This window comes from Hyaena hyaena, unplaced genomic scaffold (assembly GCF_003009895.1).
Source record: "Hyaena hyaena isolate Hyena2069 unplaced genomic scaffold, ASM300989v1 scaffold_451, whole genome shotgun sequence".
In the NCBI taxonomy this organism is placed as follows: Eukaryota; Metazoa; Chordata; class Mammalia; order Carnivora; family Hyaenidae; genus Hyaena; species Hyaena hyaena.
In genome coordinates this window covers 45334-68260 of record NW_024081080.1, presented here as the reverse complement: position 1 = coordinate 68260, position 22927 = coordinate 45334, and the positions used below count along the sequence as shown (strand labels likewise).

General features: G+C 47.9%; 1 protein-coding gene across 1 annotated transcript in view; it reads left to right on the top strand.

The window, feature by feature from the left end:
• GCNA (germ cell nuclear acidic peptidase) overlaps positions 1-20842 on the top strand; it is a 21963-nt gene extending 1121 nt beyond the window's left edge. The window contains exons 2-12 of the mRNA XM_039253372.1: positions 1284-1335; positions 6629-6772; positions 7426-7472; positions 7896-7929; positions 9225-9307; positions 12313-12417; positions 13656-13746; positions 16843-16987; positions 18194-18332; positions 19216-19420; positions 19737-20842. Coding sequence (XP_039109303.1) covers positions 1286-1335; positions 6629-6772; positions 7426-7472; positions 7896-7929; positions 9225-9307; positions 12313-12417; positions 13656-13746; positions 16843-16987; positions 18194-18332; positions 19216-19420; positions 19737-19983 — 1290 coding nt within the window. The 5' untranslated portion in view covers positions 1284-1285 and the 3' untranslated portion in view covers positions 19984-20842. The remainder of the gene's footprint in view (positions 1-1283; positions 1336-6628; positions 6773-7425; positions 7473-7895; positions 7930-9224; positions 9308-12312; positions 12418-13655; positions 13747-16842; positions 16988-18193; positions 18333-19215; positions 19421-19736) is intronic.
• Positions 20843-22927: the final 2085 nt, after the last annotated feature.

Genomic DNA, 22927 nt, shown 5'->3' with positions numbered 1-22927 from the left:
GGGGGGGTGAGTTGGAGACATCCATGCCTGATTGGTGCAAGACTGGCGGGAAGGGGGAGGGGTCTGGCCCTCTTGCTGCAAGACCTCCTGGGATTGAGGGGGGTTGGGCGGGCGAGTGGAGACATCCATGCCTGATTGGTGCAAGGCTGGCGGGAAGGGGGAGGAGTCTGGGCCTCTTGCTGTAAGACCTGGGGTGGCGGACAAGGCGGAGTGGGGCATGGATGGGGGCTAGTGGAGCTGTCGACGACGTCTGATTGGTGCAAGACAGGCTGCAGACCGAAGTGGTGGCGGAGGGGCCTGTTGGTATAAGACCTGGCGTTGGGGGGGGTGGAGGTGTTAAGATCTGATAGGCGTAAGACTGGTGGGGGGGGCAGAAGTGTTGGAGGGGTCTGGGGTGGAGGTGGGGCGGGCTAGTGGAGGTGTTGGGATCTGATTGGTGGAAGACGGGGGGCAAAAGTCTTATGGGAGGGGCCTTGGCCTGTTGGTGTAAGACCTCTTGGGGATGAGAAGGGGGAGTAGGGGGCGGAGGTGGTGCTGAGTGGAGGTTTTGGGAGGTTTCGGACTATATTGGCACAAGACAGGCTGGGGCAGGAAACGAGAATAGGGGGATAAGGGCATTGGGGGAGGGTGTAGAGCACTTGGGGGGGAGGGTGACCTGATCGCTGTAAGACCAGTGGAAGGTGGGTATAATAAGGGGGATAGGGAGGGTAGAAGTTGGGTAGAGGTTTGTGTGGGGTGTGGCGGCCTGGTGTGTGTAAGACTGGCTGGGAGTAGGAGTCGAGAGGTGGAGGAGGGTAGAGGGGTTGAAGCTTGGTAAGTTCTTGGGGCATGAGGCAGGAGTGGGGAGAGTGGCCGGCCAGTTGGGATGTGGGGAGTGGGAATCCCTTTGAGGGAAGATCTCACTGGGCCGGGGACTGAATAGGAGTTAGTGCATGAGGGAGAAAATGTATCTGGTGGCTAATGAATGAATGATTGTTCTTCTCTGTAATGTGGGGGTTGAGGTAACTTAACATCAGAGGCTGGCATGTGCTTTGGGCTTCCTGAGTGATCTGCAAAAGAACATTGGTGGGACATGATGGGAGAGGGGGTGGTGCTATGCCTTGTCTTAAGTTTTCTCCAGGAAAAGTCTGCAAGAAACAAATGTAAATACATCTCAGTTCACAGAGCAAAGCTTTGGCTTTGAACTAGGGTGAATAAGCTGCTCCAAGATAAATGCAGAATATAAAAATGTTTGTTCTGGGTTTTGGTTTTCTTAAAGGAGTATGTTTTTGTCTTGACTGTAGACATGGACGCGTCAGAAGTACCTGGCCAATCCAAGATCCGAGATGGTGATTGGTGAGATTGGAAAAAATTCTGTTTTCTTTTGTTTAGTCCTACTGTGTTGGCAAAATGATTTTCTCAAAAGGTATATGTTTCTTTCGTTTCGAGTCTGCAGAGGGTATAACTTCGTTAGTCATAAAAGCCAAATCGTAAAATGGGACCTTAGAATTCTGTGAATCCGGCCTCTTTCTCGATGTGTGAATACTCTAGATCATCCCTCTGTTAGTGGCCAGGAGCATATTCCTCCATGAAGCAACACAGTGCATTGTTAATACGGGTAATTTCTGGAAAGTTCTTCATTCCAATGAATGTCAAATAAACATTTGACTGTAGACATTAAAATTTATTCGACTTTTTTTTTTACATTGCTTATATTTAAAAAAATGAAGACAATCTTAAGGAGGTACCATTTTTCATATACCAGATTGGCAGAGATTTTAAAAAGTTGATAAGGGGAGGGGCGCCTGGGTGGCTTAGTCGGTTAAGCATCCGGCTTTCGCTTAGGTCATGATCTCGTGGTTCGTGGGTTCAAGCCCCGCGTCGGGCTCTGTGCTGACTGCCAGCTCAGAGCCTGGAGCCTGTTTCAGTCTGTGAGTCCCTCTCTCTCTGACCCTCCCCTGCTCACACTGTCTCTCTCCCCTAGAAATAAATAAAAAAACATTAAAAAAAAAACTAAAAAGTTGATAAGGGGAGTTGGCAAATTTGTAGGAGAACAGGCAGTTTCATATAGCAATTGTGGGAATATAAATTGGTGCAACCTTTTAAATAAATGCACATGTCCTTTGACCTAGTAATTACACTACTAGGACATTTTCTTTTTCTTTTTTTTTTAATATTTTTATTTATTTCTAGGAGAGAGAGAGAGAGAGACAGCGTGAGCAGGGGAGGGTCAGAGAGAGAGGGAGTCTCAGACTCTGAAACAGGCTCCAGGCTCTGAGCTGGCAGTCAGCACAGAGCCCAACGCGGGGCTCGAACCCACGAACCGCGAGATCATGACCCAAGCGAAAGTCGGACGCTTAACCGACTAAGCCACCCAGGTGCCCCGACTACTAGGACATTTTCTTTCCATGTTAGTACAGTTTTATTTAATAGATTATATGTCACTTAACTTTATTAATAAAATTGTACATCACACAGCACACATATACTTAAGTGCATAGATGTGGTTATATCCTACATTCTCTTTGTGTAGTTCACTCTTGTCTTGATTCTTTTTCCGTTTTTTCCTATAACCCGTGTCTATTTAATTGTACATAGACATACGTAGGCTGGTTTGGTCTTTGTTGAGTTCTGCGAAAGGATGTATGACTTAATTACTAGCATACAGAGACCTACAAGGATGTTCATCGCAGTATTGTGTGTAGTAACACAAATTGGGAAGAGTTTAAGTGATCTAAGGGTGTAGTTGAATAAATTATGGTTCCTCAAAATAATGTGCAAAACAAGTGAATGGACTCGTAATGGAGAGACTTCTAAGATATATAATGTGAAAAATTATAAGCCGTGGAACAGTCCATATAGCATAATTATTTTAAAAGATGTGTGCACTTGACTTGTGCTGGTGAGTGCTTATGTTAAAAGAACTTTCCAGAAGAATAAATAAGACACGTTGTTCCTGGGGAGTGGGACTCTTGGAGGAACAGGGACAAAGTGTTCCTTTTCCTCACTCTTTCAATGTTCTTTATCACTCACAGAACTGTCTGGTAAGCATTATAACATGATAGTCCTTGTAACGGAAGGGGGGGGTTTAGAAAAGAATGTAGCAAGTAAACATTGAAAAATATACATTTTAAGTGTATTTAGAAAGAAATGCTAATTCAGTGCTCTTTTCCTATTAAATTAGCAAATGAGAAATATTTAATCATGTTACCGTAATGTTGCTGAACTATATGCTGATCTAAACCTTTGGAAAGGATTATAAAACTATAAAACTGGTTTTACTTTTGGTTACTTTGACTTTGGGGAATCAACTTTAGAAAGATCCAATTTATCATTTTTTAACTTAAAAATTTTTTAATGTTTTATTTATTTCTGAGAGAGAGAGAGAGAGAGAGAGACAGCGTGAGCAGGGGAGGGTCAGAGAGAGTGAGACACAGAATCAGAAACAGGCTCCAGGCTCTGAGCTGTCAGTACAGAGCTCGACGCGGAGCTCGAACCCACGAACTGCGAGATCATGACCTGAGCCGAAGTCGGACGCTTAGCCGACTGAGCCACCCAGGTGCCCCTGGAAGCTCCAATTTATAAAAATAGTTAAATGCACCAAGATCCTTGTAGAAGCATTCAATTAAAACATTGTGTGTTATCAAGAACATACCAGGTAAAATTCTAGCTCTATGACCCTTGGTCACTTGCCCCAAATAGTGCCCGGGGCAGATGGTTTGCATTAGTTCCCCTGAGAAGTAAACAGGCAGTATGGTTTATTAGTCAGCCCCTTGCAGATTTGGTTAACAGGGTCATTCCTCTAGCATTTGGTGAAGAATCACAGACCTGAGTTCCTGAACCTGCAGACGCGAAGGCTGGACCCTGGACTTCTGGTTGGAGATGGCTTTGGAGGCTGGACAGCGACTGGTTGACAATAACAGTCATTGTCCAGCCTCTCCACCCACCCTTGCTGCATGTCGAGACGATTACATTTCAGGATCTGGGCACTGTGTTTTCATTAATGCAGACAACATTGTTAGTTTTTTATGCGTTTGCTTCTGCTTTGGGCCGACTCTACCTCGCATAACCCTCAACATAAGGTTCACATAAATCGGCATGTGTACATAATTTTGTAAATGGAGATTATTCCTTAATGAGATCTCCTAGGCAAAGGCTTTTAAAAACGAGCTTCCGTGGGGGTGGGACGTGGACAATAGTGAAAGCGGTCCTTGCAACTGCTTTTTGAGATTCATTCTTTCTCGTATTCAGCAAAATAGTTGAGTCCTGACTTTGTACTGCACAGTGTCCAGATCTTTGCGTGGTTTACTCTCTGCGACGAGAGACCGAAAACATGTAAACAGGCAATTGCAGTATAGCATGATAAGTGCTGTGACGGGGGACAAGTTCATGGTCCTGCAGGAGGGCAGACATTATCTTGTTGAATTTTCACAGTAGCCCTATGAGGCAAATCGTTCTTTGACAACTGAGGCCCAAGAGTTTTATTTACAGATTTCTGGGTGAGAAGTGATGATGGCTCAGAGTAGGGTGGTGATAGAGGTGGAGAAATTGGAATGAACATAGGGTACGTGGCAGTTTATCAATTCTGAGAGTTTTTTCCAGTTTTGAAATTGGGATGCATCCAATGTACAATGGAGGGTTTGGCCAGAGATAGTGGTAGGAACATTGTGTTCATTGTTAACTATAGAGAAATAGAGACTCGGGTGTAGTTACAGATAGGATGGTAGCTTCATTGGTGGGAGGATGAGGCAGTTCGTCTGATTGCTTCTATTTTCCCAGTGACTTAAGAGACAAGGTTGTTAACAGAGGGGAGGAAGTTCTGACAGTTTCAAGGCACAAGTGCTACTGAAATGCATAATGTAAGGGGTGAGGGACCAGTTTTCACTCATGACTCGGAGCCCCATTAGTAATCTCTGATGGCCACTGACTAGTCTCTTTTTAGCCCAAGATTCTTAATACTGCAACCAGAGCGGCACCTGGGTGATTCTGTTGGTTAAGCGGCCGACTTCGGCTCAGGTCATGATCTCAAGGTTCGCGAGTTCGAACCCTGCGTCAGGCTTTAACAGCTTGGATCCTGGAGCCTGCCTCGGATTCTGTGTCTCCCTCTCTCTCTGTCCCTTCCCTGTTTGCACTTGGTCTTTACCAGCTTGGATCCTGGAGCCTGCTTGGGATTCTGTGTCTCCCTCTCTCTCTGTCCCTTCCCTGTTTGCACTCGGTCTCTCTCTTTCAAAAAATAGGTAGACCTTAAAATTTTTTAAAAATACTACAAGATAAACATCCAGAGATCCCATATTTTATTTAAAATATTTTTATAGAGATTATTTTGAGGGAGAGACAGGGGGCAGGGAACAGGCAGAGAGAGAGAGAGAGAGAGAGAAAGAGAGAAAATCCCAAGCAGGCTCCATGCTGACAGTGTGGGGCTTGAACTCACGAACCGTGAGATGTGAGCCGAAGTCAGATGTTTGACTGACTGAGCCACCCAGGTGCCCTGGATCCTTTGACGTTTATGAAGGTTTTTGTTTCATGCATCTTCAAAGCTTTTAATGTGATTTCTTAGCCCTTTCATGATAGGGTTCTGATTAAGCCAGCTGGCTTTTGCAAGGTGCATATATTCTGCTTTGAAACACTCTCTAGGGACCCGGACTCCTCTGGCAGATGATACTTGGAAAATGTATCTAACAAAATTTGCCCCCCTTTTGACCACTGTTTCTTCCTTAGCGCTTTCCTCAGACTGCTTTTCTTGTCAGTTACATGGAACATGGAATTTGAGGTTTTGTCTTCAGGGATTAGAGCGGGTTTCTCTGTCATGTAACTTGTTGTGGCATGTTTCCGATCCCTTCTTTCTTTTGTCTGACCCCCAGGTGTGTGTTGTGTGTAACACAAAAGTATGTAAGAACAGAGCTGAAGTGTGAAATCATATTTGAGTCTATATATAGTGCAGTTTGTTGATCATAGGTTTCAAGAGAACCGGGGTCACATTTTGGCCTGTACCTTGGACCAACCTTTCGCCCAGCAAGTTTTCTTTACTGATTAAAAAAAAAAAAATAGTTTGAGGCTTGCTGAGGAGTCCAGTGTAGTGATTGATAAATGAATAGGAAATTGAACCAAAGGTGTTGGGCCAGCATGTGTTTTGAAAGACTGAAAACTTACGTAATTAGTCCCAACAGTCAGTAAAATAAAAGCCCTTAAGAAGTAGTTAAGCTTGGGGAAAAAAACAGTCACAAACAGAGAGGGGGGCAGGCAAACCATAAGAGACTCTTAAATACTGAGAACAAACTGATGGTAGATGGGGGGTGGGGGAGAGGGGAAAATGGGTGATGGACACTGAGGAGGGCACTTGTTGGGATGAGCACTGGGTGTTATATGGAAGTGATGAGCCACGAGAATCTCCTCCAAAAACCAAGAGCACACTTTACGCACTGTATGTTAGCCAATTTGACAATAAATTATATTAAAAAGAATTTTAAAAATGAAGTGGTTAAGCCTAGCTTTTTCTCCGGAAAACCTTGTAACAACTATCATGGCCGCCTTCTATTTAGCCCGTTCGGTTTTCTCCGTGAGCTAGAGGTCACAACAACTAATATGGTCACCTGGGATCAGGTCCTAGAATGTAGCCTGGCTCCAGCACCAAAGTGACATTTTATTGCAGGTGCATTGCGAATGGATGTCATGGAGGGATATCCGGTCCGCTGCTGTCTGGAGAGCTGAAGGATCCCCGGCCAGAGCATGCTTTGGCATCAACTAAGGCATTACTGTGCTGCTGCAATGTGCCAGACAGCCTGCCACAGGAGAAGTGAGAGGGGAGGTGTGGGTGGGTGGGATGAGGGCCTCTGGCACGTTATTGGGGGGCAGAGAAACAAGAGGCCCCAACATCATGGTTCCCTGCAGAGAGCTCTTGTAGCCTTGAAATCACCCTTTGCTCCCCGAGAGATGGACGTCTGCCTTGTCCACTTAACCTAGATAGCAGGCCCAGGAAGTAAGATGGCCCTCTTCAAGCACTAAAAGCCCCCAAACCTATCCTCCTTGCTCTTTTTTCCTTCTGATGTTTAGCTAATCTCTTCATCCTCAAGTCCTTTCACCCTGCGGCCCCCTTCCTCAGAATTCACTTTCGTATCTTTATTTTATTATTTTATTTTACTCATATCTTTAACTAGAAGGAAATCACTTGTTGGCAGAAAATGGGCTTCTCGTGGGCAGATAATGGTGCTTCACTTAACATTCTTCCCCTGTCTCTGATTCTGAGGTAAAGACTGAGCAGCCTGTTGCGTCTCCTTTCTCTTCACTTCCCCTGCTGTGATCCTAATTTCATAGCCCTGAAAACCTTCTCGCCTCTCAGAAACTAGAAACTCTGATTTGTGGTTCTCTCCATTTGAGGTTTTGGCCATGTAGTTATGTATGACGTGGAGTAGCCTTCCTTTATAACCGTGTGTATTTTCTCTTTTGCAGCTGCATTATTATTTTGGACTCGGACAGCGATGAAGACTTTGAGCACTGTAAGTAGAGTCCACTAAAAGCAGGAATTTCTATTTCAAGGTGTAACTTAGCCACACCTCTGTGGAGCTGACTGAATTGATTTGGGACATTTGGTGTGAGCTGGTCCTGGGCTCATCCCCCCTCCCCCGCCCCCTGCCCCAGGGCTCTCTCCGGAGGAGTCAAATGAAGATTATTTCCCTGCTGTTAGGAGCAGGGACAGTTTTCTGTGCTGATTTTCCAGGTTGCTTCCTCTACCTTTTTCCTTTCGGCATCCTTACTTTTATTTCCTCTCTATCTCCCATGAGGGGATGTAAGAGTCTCCTGTCCATTTTAACCAGCCCTAACTCCTGGACTTTGGTTCTAGGAAGTTAGAGACTGGGGGGGAGCCACATTTTTATCATGCTTCAGATACTTCTGACCCCCTTTTTCTTTCTCTGATTTAGTTGTGACCAAAAAGAAGCAGAAATCGAACATTAGGTAAGTAGGAAAAGGAGTGAAATTTAACGTTTTTTGAGGAATGATGTGGGTAAGAAGATTTAAGAATAAACTTCACATCCTCTCTGAACACTGTGTTCAGGGTCACAGTGGGTGTTTGATCTCACTACCAGGTTGAAAATCTTAGGTTCTTTATGCCAGGCCTGTTATCTAGTTGGTCAGTTTTCCCCTCAGCATGTCTGTGTGATCTGTCCCCTAACTTCGAGTCGCCATTACACAGGCCCTTACCTCGTGAAGGGGTATTGCCCAGGTGCCAGACTCTAGGAGGTGCTAAGAAAAGATCCCTGGAATAAATCCAAAACAGGATGCTTAGATGACTGAGGTTTCCACATTGACCCCTTGAATTCCTATAGTGGGTTTATCAAAGTATGATTTACATATAGCAAAAATCACACTTTTAGGGTGTGCAGGGTGATGAAACTTGATACTGTGTGTGGTAGTGTACACGTTACCGCGATCAGAGGCGCAGGATATTTTCATCACTGTCATTTCATTTTATGTATTTTATTCTTTATTTTATTCTTTGATGTGTAAACTTTCGTAATCTTACAATATATTATTTTTGAGAGTGAGTAACCTCGAGTCGGGGAGAGGGTCAGAGGGAAAGAGAGAATCTTAAGCAGGCTCCACACCCAGCGTGGAGCCCCACGCAGGGCTTGATCTCACTACCCTGGGATCATGACCTGAGCTGAAGTCAAGAGTAGGATGCTTAACCGACTGGGCCACCCAGGCGCCCCCAAGAAATCTAGAAAAGATCTTTAAGGAGGGAACGAACGGGATGGCAGAGGCCCATCAACCTGGCAATTTAAAAGCGGTGACCATGGTGGAAATGGATTGGTGGGTTTATGTCTGCGACAGGTGCAGGCAAATCCTCTGACCGGTGTCTTGAGTACTTTTCTCACCCTAAAGGTGTAGAAGACTTCTCCTATGCTCTTTGGAAAGTACAGAAAGGGGGTGAATTTCAACCTTTCGGAACCTCTGACCCGAACACCAGAGGCAGCCGAGAATGAGGGCCCACACAGGGGTGCTCAGCACACCCGGGTAGCACGGGTTCTGCGGAGTTTGACTCCTGCCAGCCCACTTCACTCCATACTTGACCAGATGCCTCCTTTTGAAAGGAGGTTCCAAACAAGGGGAACAGCAGAGTTACCACAGCGAACAAAGCAAGAAAACGTTTCCAAGTGATCCCGTGCATCATAGAGGAGTTAGAAGAGGCTGTGGGAAGACTGAGGCACTTTAACGTTTCTCTTTTGTGTTTCCCTGTCTCCTCACTCAAGCTACGTGGTGATTGACTCAGACTCTGAGGATGAGTACTTCCGTGAGAACGTCCAGGCTCACATATACGAAATGAGCACCGGAGGCAAGTACACCAGTAGCAGAGAAGGAGCTGAGCTTCGCAGCCCTCGTGGCGTAGTGGTTTCAGGATGCACGTCAGCAGCCGTTCTGGCCTGAATCGCTTCGAGGCGGGCGCCTCCGTTTCTTCCCTGTGCATCTGGGTGTGGCCACGCCCGATGCCCCACGCCCCTCTCCGTGGTGGATTTGTACACAGCTGGCAACTGTTCTCTCTGCTTCAGAACTCGGGTGCTCCCCTCCCCCTTCGTAGAGTCTTGGCCCGCCAAGTGTCAGGGAACCAGGGGACAGGAAGTTAGGGACTGACACTAGGGAGGGGTGAAGGCTGCTCCGCTCCTCCACCTTCCGCTTTTTTCCTCCTCCTCTGTGTGTGGGAATGACAGAGGGCGAAGGATGAGTAAAGGGCGTGGGCTCGTTCTTTCCAGCCTGATACGGAGACTTAGGTGGGTGATGGTTCTGGGTCTGCCCATGGGGACTTCTCAGGGGGAAGCCTGCACTTCTCCAGCCAGCTGTTGGTCTTTGCCTTTCACCATCCTCTTTGTTTTCTAGAGATTTTGCGTTTCTCAGAACCTGTTGCCCACGGCAGATCTTTGCCCCTTTGGATTCAGAGGCCTATTTATTTATTTATTATTGTTTAAATGTTTGTTTATTTTGAGAGAGAGAGAGAGCGCCTGTGAGCGGGGGAGGGGCAGAGAGAGGAGAGAGAATTGCAAGCAGGCTCCGTGCTGCCAGCACAGAGCCTGATGCGGGGCTCCACCTCCCGAATCGTGCGATTGTGCCCTGAGCCAAAAGCAAGAGTCGGATGCTTATCTGAGCCACCCAGGCGCCTCCAGAGGCCCGTTTAACCTTGGAGCTACAGAACCTGTTGCGTGGGTGTGAAATGTAGGAAGGCCAGGAGCTCCTTAAGCATCAGGAACAGTACTGGATCGGTCTTCGTTGGCTTACTGTGAGGTATAGGGCATGATGCATTGGTCCTTCCTTAAAGTACTGGCTCCTTCTTTGGTAAGCGCCCCAGAGCTACCATTGACCCAGGTTCCCTGGCTAACCTGGGATGTCCGAGCCGGGAGAGGAGGTGGCTTGGAACCTTACTCCTGCTGTTTCACTGCTTGTTCCCTGATTTATGTTTCCCCTTCCTCTCTAGCTCTGAGTGGACGTGCCTGAGTGGGATGGGGGTCCAGGGGCAGCAGAGTAGGTAGGGGCTGTGACGTGACGAGCCAGTGTCAAGGGCCAAAAGGAGCCCCAGGGGAAGTAGCTTTAGAGGTAGGGCTTGAGTGACAGAGCCAGAAGCCAGTTCATCACCACAGGCCTCCAGTTGCTGACCTGTTTAGTCAGAAGATCCCTGGTTTTTTTGAGGATGATCTTTGAACTAAGCTTCCTCTTCCCTTTCTGCCTGGTGGACGCTTCGCTGTGAGCACTGATTCCAGTAATGGAGAGATGAGGACTGTCTCTGTGTGTCTCTTTACTGTTCTCCACATGCCCTTTCTTCCATTACTGTAATGAATTTAGGTAATTTCACAGCGAAAGGAGCTTGATCACATAAAAGAAGATCACACTTCTAAGATCACTTCTAACTTTTGTCAGTGTACAGTCATTTTTCTCTTAGATTGTCAGCAATGTGTCCCTACTCCCTTTGTTGTTCTTTGTTTTTTTCTTACTTTCAACTGCAGTTGGGAAATCATCAAAATTTCTAAGAAGGATGACTTTTTACCACAGCAACACCCACTCCTTTCTCTTTCTTTCTTGCATATCTGAAGTTCTGTGGTAATTAAGTAATAGAGGAGACTTTAAAAATCTGTGATCCCAAATCTGCAATTGTTGGATCCAGAGCTTTTATACCATACATACTATTTTTGTGTCTTGTCTGTGCTGTGGTTTGTATGTATTTTTGTTACATTTTTGTTTCCTAGAAACTTGGAAGTTGGGCTCTGAACAGACTCCTGAGAGCATGTGGTGTTAGACATGCCATGCCTCATTTTCAGATGAAGGCACTGTCGGGGAGGGCGGTGACATTCCAAATGTTCCCAAGCTCTCCCAGTGCTGGCATTAGGATGGAACCCCTCACACTTAGCCACACAGTGGCTTGGAGAGCTTTGCACATATGGACTAGTTAGAACATTAAATTTTGTCTAACGATGGGAGTACATTCTAGTACCTTCTATCCGTGTAATTGCATGAAGTACAGAAAGCAAAAGTGTAGAGAGGATGTGATCTCAAGGACCGTCCTTTAAATTACAGAGCTCAGACTTGATTGGGAAAAAGCCCACTTTATTCTGATTTCTCGTTTTTCTGTGGCGCTGAACACTGAGCACCTTGCAGTGTGCTACGTAGTGTGATTTTGAAAATTGCCACTGGTCTTGGGTTGCTGTTTTATCTGTCCCTGCTGTCAGTCAAGTAAAAAAGTGATAGAGGGAAACCAATCTAAAAAAATGGATTATTTCTTGAAATTTAAGTTTGTTTGTTTTGGAGGAGAGAAAATGGGGGAGGGGCAGGGAGGAGGAGAGAGAATCCCATGCAAGCCCTCGGCGCAGAGCCTGACACGGGCCTCAAACCCACAAACCCGGAGATCATGACCTGAGCTGGAATGAAGAGTTGAATGCTTAGCCGACTGAGCCACCCAGGTGCCTCTAAGATAACTGATGCTTAACTGTGTGAGTCATAATGTCAGGCCTCCAGATTGTTAAATTTGCACTCCGTAATCTGAGGTGGAGTGTGGAAGGGGGGGGTGCGGAGGGAGTATATTTCTATATGATTGTGTCTCTTGAATTCCAGATAAGGTTGTGTGTGTGTCTTCTAACACTGAGAGGCCTGCCGTCAGTGAGCCTCCAGTAGTTATTTCTGATGATGAGAATGATTTCGAGATCCCCGTGGTGGTAATAGATGACGATGACCTGTGCTATCAGGACCAAAACTCCTCCTGTAATGAAAGAGAGGTGGAGGTCTTCAATGCCTCCCAGCTCAATTCATCTCTTGCTGTTGGTGAGCTGGACGGCGGGGAAAATCTCTGCCCACTGCCAGGTGTCGCTGAGACTGAGGTGGAGATTCTAGATGAAGAGCCGACACCTGTGGTGGAACCACCAAGGAAAAGGAAGAAGAAAACCAAAAATACGTGTGTGGTGCCCGGTAAGCCAGTCAAATCAAGTAGGCCTGTCCCACTGAACAAGCCCAGCCCCCCACCCCCAATCCCTGCCTTGTGCCACCCATGCCTGCCATGCCCTTTCCCCTGGATATGTCTGTCTTGTCAGGTCTGCCTGTCCTGCCTGCCAACTTTAGGCCATCTCAGCAGGTCCCAGGCAGCCAGGGGAGACAGCCCAGTGAAAAGGATCTTTCTGGAAATGGGGGAGGAACGCCCACGTTGTAGTATTTTACCATTCCCTCTAGCTGGCATGCTTTCTCTTTGTGCTTACCGGCCTGAGGACAATCCCGTGTCTCTTGGAACCCAGCCCAATGGTCAGTTCCTATAGGGAGCTGTGGGTCCAAGATGCTCCTCCCTCCTGGATTCCCAAAGTTCTCAGACCCCCGTCTCTACTAGAGCACTTACCCAGCTAGCTGCCTTTTGTTGTTTTGAGAGAGAGGGTGCAAGCGGGGGGGGGGGGGAGAGGTGTGCAGAGAGAGAGAAGCAGGACTCCCCCAAAATGGGCTACAAGCTCACCTGATGCGGGGCTCTAACTCACAAATCATGAAATCGTGACCTGAGCCCAAGTCCGATGCTTAACCGACTGAGCCACCCAGGCATGCCCCCCCCAGCTGTTTTATAATGTTTCTAAATGTGTCCCCCCCGCCCCCCCCCAGTAGATGGTGAGTCTCTTAATGGGAAGACTCCAACTCATTTTGAAGTCTCTCGCAGGGTCTAGCCTGGTATTTAGCACATAATAGGTGTTTAGTGCTTTTTTTTTTAATAGTCAAATAATTGACTCTCCTGATGCGGAAGTCTCTGGCTAGAGCAGGTAGCAGTATATGGGTGCTAAAAATCTGTTCAAAGCTGGAAAGATTTGGCTTGCCTATCTAGTGTCGGGGCTGCCTAAGATCTGATCTTGCCCTTGAGGCAAGTGTGCACAGCATCGCTTACACTGTGCATGCCTCCATTGCCCACACGATCAGACCTGCTCACATAGCCTTGTTCTAGTCCCTGGTACCTATGACAGAAGCCTATTCAGCCTACTCTGCTGGCCCCTCTGTGATTCCCATAGGTAAAAATCTGTCACGCTGACCGATGGACAGTACGCAGGGTTTAGACAGATGGGTTTCGTTTCTAGATGGTGTTCTGGGGGTGGCTGTGGGGCCTCCTCCTGGGTTTACCTTTCTGCCAGTTGCTTGCTGGGACCAATTTTCAGGATACAAATAAACTATTCTCTTTTCAGCTGTTAAAGAACCAAAAAGACGTGGGCCTTCGAAGACGCTTGCTTCTAAGAAGCATCCCAATGCAGCAAAATGTGATATAAGCCACACGGGGTACGTACTGTCCGTGATGGACCAAACGGGGACTGATTGTATAATTGTCACATGTTAAGTGGTCCACTGGGCATGTGGGAGGGTCTTCAAGGGAATGAAGGAGTCTGGCAGGGGAGGGGGACAGGGTGTCCACCCCTGAATTGGGAGAGCATAAGCAGGGGGAGGAGGAGCACCCCACTGCTCCACACCTCCCTTTGCCCCCACATCAGCTCTGGCCCCTTGAGGTTTCCTTTGTCCTTAAACTCCGATCAAAAAATGATGTCTGACCAACCAAGAGACTTTTTTCAGGCTAAAGACTGCCTTGTGGCCACCAGTTTGCACTAGACCAAAGCAAATACAGTAGAGATAGTGAGAAGGCAGAATGGACACGTTGTTCCAATCCATTGGAATTGGAGCTCGGTTGCCTTCCAGGTTTTTCTAAGGCTTGGGATGTGCCCAGGTGCTCCCTCCACTACTTGTCTATATTCTTGCTGGTTTTTAAGGCATCAACATTAGGGTGAAACTGCTTGTAGTTCTTTTTATGAAGCTGTATGTGATTGAGCCTGAAAACAATGGGTCATTTGGACGAAGGTCATGTTAATACTTGAAGCTAAAAGCTAACAGGTTTTTATTCAGACTCCTGCAACTTCTCAGTTTTTCCTTTAAAAAATATAATGTCGTAAGCCTTACTTTCTTCATTTTTACTTGCTTTCAGGAGTAATATACACTTAGTCTGAATTCTCTTTCAAGACCAGGGATATGTTTGAAGCCTGTGCTTATTTTTTTAAACTGTAGTTTGGGCCAATAAATGCATCTGGTTTTGTTTTTGAATTTTTTTAACATTTCTTTATTTTTGAGAGAGAGGGAGAGAGAGACAGAACAGAGCACAAGTCGGGGAGGGCCAGAGAGAGAGGGAGACACGGACTCTGAAGCAGGCTCCAGGTCCTGAGCTGTCAGCACAGAGCCCGACGCAGGGCTCAAACCCACAAACTGAGATCATGCCCTGAGTCAGTCGGACGCTTAGCCGACTGAGCCACCCAGGCGCCCCTGCCAATAAATGCATCTTAAGGGGAGAACAAGAATGGTGTGTTGGGCATTGGAGCAACAGAGCCCCTTGGACCTGAACGGAGAGGCTCTCTTTATTTCTGCACTTCTTGCTGGGTGAGGCTGCTGGTGGAGTTTCGCGTGTTCTCTTAGGTGGATCCCCTTTCAGCAGAGTTTCTTTTGATACATGTTTCAGCTGCTTTGCCTATAGGGACACGTGCTTTGGGTTGCTCCCAGGCTGCTTTGCTGTGGCATGACAGAATACGACATGTAAGCTGCCCCTTTGTGTCACTGTCCTCTGCATCATCCAAAGGAGGCCGGTCTGTTTGGACTCCTCACGGTTGCCTTGGTGCTTCCTGTGTCAGTCTGGAGGCTTCCTGTTGTGCTTCGCGTTTGTTCCTGTGTAGCTGGTCAGGGTGTCTGATGTACCCATTTGGGGTCTCGCTGGTTCCTCTGATGTGGAGATGTTCCGCCTGCAGCGAAGTGGCACAGGCATTGAGGGGAAGGTATGCTAAAGCCACAAGGCCCGTTTGACGTGAGCACTGATGCACATGGGAGCCACGTTCTCTGCCAAGGCCTGCAGACGCTTTAGGTTTTCATCTGCTGCCTTTTCAGATGCAAATTTGCTTTCAGAACTAAGTCATTGGAGGCAGAAGTGTTAGTTACCCGTGGCAGGCTTTGGGGTGAAGACCCTTACTTTTAGCTGCCTTTGCCTCTGTTGGTATTTATTTCCTCTCCAAGCCCCAGCCACCTCACTGCAACGTAAGGGGTTACTGAGTGTGCTGCCAAATCTCAGTCTCAGGAGTTTCGTTGAGTCAGAAGCTCACTTAACCTGTGTCTGCTCCGGTTTTACATTTCCAGCTCTGTGGGCTCATCTCTTCGGTCTTGTGGATTGTTGGTCACGAGGAAAAACACCTCGGTTTAAATAGGTGTGAGTCCTTTGCGTGAGGAGCACTATTCTTTGTGCATTTGAATTAGGCCTCGAAAGATGGGGTTGCGGTAGTGGTCTAATGAGAAGACCGTGAGATTGGGGTCAGAAGATTCAGCGTCTGGGAGCTTTGGGCAGGTCACCTTCACCTCTGACCTTCAGTTTCCTCATCCTCCAAGTGGAGATCTGAAGAAGAGTGATAGCTTCTTTAGGGAGTGGTTTTGAGGATCGAATAGGTCATGCAAAGAAAGCTCTCTGCAAATGGTAAAGCGCTACACAGATGGTCGTTCTCAGGAGAGGTAGAGATGTGCTCGTTCTAGCGGTCATGGGCACATTGGCTGTGCCAAAGCACGAGTGAACCGTGGGACATCACAGTTCTTGTCCAGAGAACGTTTCACTTGCCCACTTTGGCCAGAGCGGAAATGGTAGCTGGAACGCAGAGGTTGGGACTAGATTGACCTGGACCTTGAATGCTAGGTCCAAGAGTCCGTGAAAAGCCAGGGAGGGAGATCATTGGAACATGGCCTAGAAAAATGAACCTGAGGTGTGTGTGGTTGCATTAGAAGGAAAAGAGCCTGGAGGTTAGGCGTGCAGAGGAATGCTGTAGTGCCGAGGCATCAAGGGGAGGAGGGGGACTTGAACTAGGCTCAGGACGGTGGGGTGGAAAGGAGGGCTGGATGGAAAAGATGACGTGAAGGAGATAGCGGTTTTTGTGCCTGTTGAATATGGGGCGGGGGAGGAGATAGATTTTAAAATGCCTTCGTTTGAGGTCTTTAGCCTGGTATAACAGAAGTCACATAGTTAGGCACATTGAGCAGGAGATTTACTCCTGTTAATCCGTTGGAAATCTGTTTTGGGCGATCGTAAACTCGGAACTGGATCCCGGGCGAGAGCTCGAGACTGCAGATACAGGTGTGGGATCACTCCTGTGGAGGTTGTAAGCATGGGCTTCACATCTCTAAGGATGCAGGTAGTGAGAAGGAAAAGTCTACGAATGGAACTCTGGGAAATGCTCTCCTGTAGGGTTGCTGGAAGGAAGAGGGACTGGCAGGTGCCCCGAGTCTCTCTGGATATGACCTGTACATGTGCATTTCTGCTGTTTACTTCTTCAGCTATACAAAACTCAGTTGAATTTACCTTTGCAGGGGTTCCGTATGCAAAATACCTGGATGTTTCTTGCATGACGTGGAAAAGGCAAAGGATTATTCCGGAAGGAAGTTCAAGAAAAATATGGATAGCCTGGCTCGGGAAATGTACAGTCTGTTTAACAGATCTGTCTTTGATAAACAGGTACAGTTGGTGAATAGGCACTTAATGAGCACCGGTCCTATGCCCAGCGCTCTTGGGTGCTGTGATATGTGTGTATGTGCTAGCTGTATATTTCCTGCCTTTGAGAGGTATCAGATTAGATGGGGGGATGATACATGCACGTGTGAAAGAAACCGACAACGTTTGTGGGTAATAATATATGGTACAGACCTGTTACCAGCACAGGACATCGACAGAGGCAGAAAAATCACTGAGCGCCTCAGCGGTCAGGAAATTAGACTGGCTGGTGGGGGGGGGAAGGGGAAATTGAAGGATGTGGGGAGAGTGACAGTGATGGGGTAAGAAGTCATGAGGCTTGACTATCTGGAAGAGAGGGTTTATGCTGATGAATAATGGGAAGCAGCTATGTGACCTTGGGCAAGTTACCTACCCCCCCTTTGCCTTGGTTTTTCTCATCTGCAAAATGGGGACGATAATAGTACCTACTACTTCATAGAATTATGGTTGGGCCTAGGAAAGGTAATACACCTGGAGTACCTAGAACAAGGCTTCAGACATAGTAAGCGATACATATCTGCCACTACTTGTTTTTGGTGGCGTAGCACTAGATAACGGAGGACCTTTGAAATCGGTGGGGGGTGGGGGGGGAGATGAAATTGAAATCAGGTACCACCTCACAGGGACGGGATAGGACACGAAGCATCTGCTGAGGGAAACTAACCTGTCTGTAGTGTGGGGCCTGGACTGCTTTGGAGAGAATCTGGAGGCAGAGAGCTTCAGTGGTCATTAGGTTTTTCAGACTCTTATTATCGCTGCTGATGAAACTTCCTGCCAGGAGAGTTCTCAGATCTTTCTAAGGCTCCCCAGCCTTTGGGTAAGTTGCTCCCAATGACTGGGGTATTACATCACGGGACCGAGTAGACTCAGGTGCATGTACCGTCTCACCTCTCACCACTCTTAGTACCCACAGGATTCCATTCCTACCTCAGCGGGTTTGCACTTCTCTCCTTGGCCGCCCCTGACACCTGTCCCTGTGCAGGGCGGTGCCGATCTTATATTCACACGTGCTCAGTGGTCTCCCTCGGGTCCTGGTTGCCTGTCCATTGTTCTCACCTGGGCTTCAGCCTGGCTTTGATTCTCCCCAGAATGTGTAGGCTTGCAAAACTCCCGAGTCCACATCCTTGGGTCTGCCCGAAGCGGCTCTCTCACTTTGCCTTTTGTTCTCAGCTGCCAGAAAAGCTGGATATCGGCTGGAATAAGAAGATGCTGAGAACTGCTGGCTTGTGCACCACTGGTGAGACCCGGTATCCGAAGAGGGAGCGTTATGCGAAGATCCAGATTTCTGTGAAAGTCTGCGACTCCGCAGGTGATGGCAGCGTCCTGCTGCGCCCTTTTCCTTCGGACGCAGGCCTGTGAAGTCACTCTTCAGTACCAGTGTTTTCTGGCAGCCTGTGTCACAGCTCCTCCTGCCATTCCTGGGTAGATAGGCCTACTGTGCGTTGCACAGAGGACATTATTGTCAGAGGTCTTCTCATCCCTGGGTATCTGACTTGGCCATCTTTCCATTAGGGTAACTCTCTTGCTGCAGCTGGCTCCCTCCTAACTGAGGTTCAAGGTCCCTGTCGCTAACCAAGCACCGGATTTTCATAGTGACCTTCCTGTCATCATTCCTTTCCAGGCCGTCCCAGCCCGCCCCCCACTCTGCTCGGCCAGGCTAGCCATCACTAGCCTGCCCTGTGCTTCAGCAAAGCTGCCTTCACACCACCTTTCAGAGAGCACCACGCACCTTCCTGGCCTCGTCCTTTGCTCACATTTCTCACCGCACCTAGAGCAGTCTTGCAAAGTTGTAAAGCCAGTCAGTCGTCAGGGGGGGCCCGCTCAGATCCCATTTTGTCCACAGAGCTTCTCTTGACCAAATCCCAAGGTCATAGCCACTGTTCCCCACCCCGTCCACCTAATGTAACCCAGGTCTTGGCTGGGTGTATTTGGAGCAACAGCAGCGTCCCTCCAAAAAGATGAGCGGGCTGGGGTGGCCCCGAAAGGACTTGTCTCTGACAGCAACAAAGTCGGTTAAGTAGGGGAGAAGCATCCCTTTCAGAATGCCGGGAAGCTAACGCTCACGCCTGCCCATGTACCCTTGTAGAAGACAGCTTTGTGTATAGTGGGGCTGAGCGTCTAGCGGTGGCTGGGTAGCAGGCTGCCCGGAATTGGTGTGAGCGCTCATCTTTTCTTTGCATCCCTCTTCCAAGACCGCCTCCGGGATACTTTGATCCATGAAGTATGCCACGCGGCCTCCTGGCTGATCGATGGTGTCCGTGACTCTCATGGTGACTCATGGAGGTTTTACGCCAAAAAATCGAACCTGGTGCACCCGGAGCTGCCCCTGGTCACCCGTTGCCACAACTACAAGATTAACTACAAGATTCATTATGAATGCACTCAGTGCAAAGCCAGGTGAGACCCTTCGCCTCTCAGACGTTCCTCCGTTCCGTTTCTGCTACGGTCTCCGGCCAGCTCTCCGTGATTTTGTTAATAAGTATGTGGCCAGCTGGCTTTGACAAGTGAGACTTCTCTACCCCTTTTGGTGTCTTCTGCCTGCGCGCTCTCCTACTTTGAGCTGACCTCTGACTGCTGCTGCGCCTTGGCGCCCCACTCTCTGAGGAGCTGTGCAAAAAAGTCTTGCTTGGGGTCCCCAAGCCAGCAGCTCTGAGAAGACCCTGAGGTACAGTGACTGATCCCCTTACTGTGTAGTGTCTCTTTTCCTTCTCAGAGTCGGCCGCTACACCAAATCATTGAAAACCGACCGCTTTCTCTGTACCAGGTGCAAAGGGACCCTGGTCATGCTACCACCAACTCGTAAGGATGGGACCCCTCTTGCACCCCATGTGAGACCATTTGCTAAGTATGTGCAGGAGAATTATAGATTGGTTAGGAAGTCAGCAGAAGGGCTAACCCATGGCGCTGTGATGAAACAGCTGAGCAAGGATTATGCCCTTAAGCACAAGCGAAATCCTTAAGGTCATCTGAGAGTGTACTTGTGTGGGCTGAGTTCTCCACTGCTAAGAAGTTTGAGAAAACATTTGTTTCTGCAATGAATACTAGGATTTAAGTGCATTTTTATAGCTTCATACTTTTAGCGATGACTGTTCTTAAGTAAGGATTCTGTTGCTCAGCATTCTGTGCCCTTGATGGTACTCAGAAGCCCTTTGGGTCTGCCTTGGGTGTTAACTTACACTCCATAGTTTTAAGACGTGGACCAAAATACAGTAAGAGAAACATAGTTTAAGATTAAGACCGAGAATAAGATACAGTAAGAGAAACCCATAGTGTTAAGACCACGGTTTTAAGATTAGGATGAAAAGAGAAACCGACAGTGTTAAGACCAGACTGTTCTTAAGTAAGGATTCTGTTGCTCACCTTTCTGTACCCTTGACAGTACTCAGAATCCCTTTGGGTCTGCCTTGGGTGTTACTTACACTCCATAGTTTTAAGACTTAGAACAAAATACGGTTAGAGAAACACATAGTTTTAAGATTAAGACCTAGAATAAGATACAGTAAGAGAAACCCATAGCGTTAAGACCGTAGTTTTAAGATTAGGACGAAGGACAAGATACAGTAAGAGAAACATAGTTTCAAGGTGTAGAACAAAAGGCATTAAGAGAAATGCGTATTCGAGAGTAGCAGGTTGAGAAGAGGAGAATGCCTCTGGGAAGTGAACCACATTCAAAGGTGACCCTCCACCCAGGCCGCTGGCAGGTGCGACCTGTTACAATAGGAGACAAATGTGTTCCATGAATTCAGTGGTTCTTGATGTTGAGTAAAGCCATGTAAGCCAGTGTAACTTGATCAGATAAAATAAATGTTTTCTGCAGTTCACACTTGTTAACTGAGTCTGTTCGTAGACAGCCTGTGCCTATAGCACAGGACGAACCCTCAGGTCTTTTGTCCAAGACCCTGCACATCTGAAGCTCTCCAGAATGTGTCTGGAAGAGCATCCTCAGTTCTGGGTTTTCTCTATGGCTTTCGTGACTGCCCGCAAGCACTTCCACGGGTACAGAATGAAGCCCAGGTTGCATTCGTTTCCTATTGCTGCCATGGCAAATGACCCCAAGCTTAGTGACTTCAGACCACACAAATGTATTCTCTTAACAGCTCTGGAGGTCAGAAATCTGGTGCTTGGAGTGCTCAGGAGACTCAGTCGGTTGAGGGTCCAACTTGAGCTCAGGTCATGATCTCACGGCTCATGAGTTCGAGCCCCATGTCGGGCTCTGTGCTGATAGCTCAGAGCCTGGAGCCTGCTTCAGATTCTGTGTCACCCTCTCTCTCTGCACTCCATCCCCTCCCTCCCCCCCACTCATGCTCTGTCTCTGTTTCTCTCTCAAAAATAAACAAACATTGGGGCGCCTGGGTGGCTTAGTCAGTTAAGCGTCCGACTTTCGCTTAGGTCATGATCTCGCGGTTCGTGGGTTCGAGCCCCGCGTCGGGCTCTGTGCTGACTGCCAGCTCAGAGCCTGGAGCCTGTTTCAGTCTGTGACTCCCTCTCTCTCTGGCCCTCCCCTGCTCACGCTGTCTATCTCTCTCTCTCCTAGAAATAAATAAAAATATTAAAAATAAATAAATAAACATTAAAAAAAAATCTGATGCCAACCTCACTGGACTGAAATCCAGCTGTGGGCAGGGCTGGGTTTCTGTCTAGAGACGCTGGGGTTTGGGGATCCATTTCCTCGTCTTTTCCAACATCTAGAGGGCACCTGCATTCTTCGTGTTCTTCCCTTTCTGTCCAACCCAACATTTCTCCCTCCCCTTCTTCCTCCCCCTTTTTTTTTTTTTTTTTTTACTTTGAAGGACCCTTGTGATGACATGGGGCCCACTTAGATAATCCAAGAGAACCTACTTAAAAGGCCAGCTTATCCGCAACCTTTTTTACATGTAAGGTAACATAAATTCTGGGGATTTGAGGGGAGACACCTGAGGACCCATTCCTCAGCCCCCCACAAACCTCTTTACTAGTCTAGCATCACAGATACTTTTTATGGGCAAGATGTGCTCCACCCTTTTACTTCCTTTCATCCTTCAGTTCGCAGACACTTCGAGTCTTTTAGTGGCCGCATGCTGAAGGCTGACCGCACGTCTGAGAGGTCAGGTGTGTGTGCAAGGTGGCGCAGGCTTCCCTGGTAAAATCCCTGGGTCCCTCCCTGCTGATCCCGCCTCCAGCCACGCCTGCAGTCTCCGCAAAGGCCCAGCTGACGTGCCAAACTGGATCTTAGCACGTTGGTGGCTTAATCCGGGGGAACGGATGGTGCAGTGATTCTCCTCCTGAAAGGGAGGGTCTTAACTCCATAGCCTTGCCACCTACCCTTCCGGGGAGCTCTGTCATTTCCTCCACTTGCGTCCACCTCTGCGATCGCCCACCCGTGCTTCCAGGTGGCTCATGGGCAAATGACTGTCTGCCAGTCCTCCAGCGTTGGTCCTTTTCGTCCAGGCCCGTGTCACTATCCGAGGAAGAGTCCACATCACCTCTCCCCTTTATAATGGCTACGGCTGTCTGGCTGGGCTTTCTGATACCATCACTTGATCCCAAACCAACTTTGAGTATTTCCAACCCTTCCCTCACCTGAATCCTCCACTCTAGCCAGTTGGGACCACTTGCAATACTGGGAAGCATTGTGGTTTTGCTATCATTTCTGAAGGCCCTTCCCCCAAATTATGCCTAAGTAGTAGTGTCCGGCCATCCAGTGAACTGTTAGCTCACACCCATGTACCCAGGTGCTTCTCTGTGAGTGACAGGAATACCAAAGAGGGCAGAGAGGGGGCTCGATGTTAACACAAGCAACATTGGTTGGCGTAGATCTGGGACCAGGCAAAAACAGGAGATGCATCCCCAGAGCCTGGGCAGGGCTGGATGTAAATGATGCACGGCTAACACACCCTGATCCTGATAATCTCATTTATTGAAAAG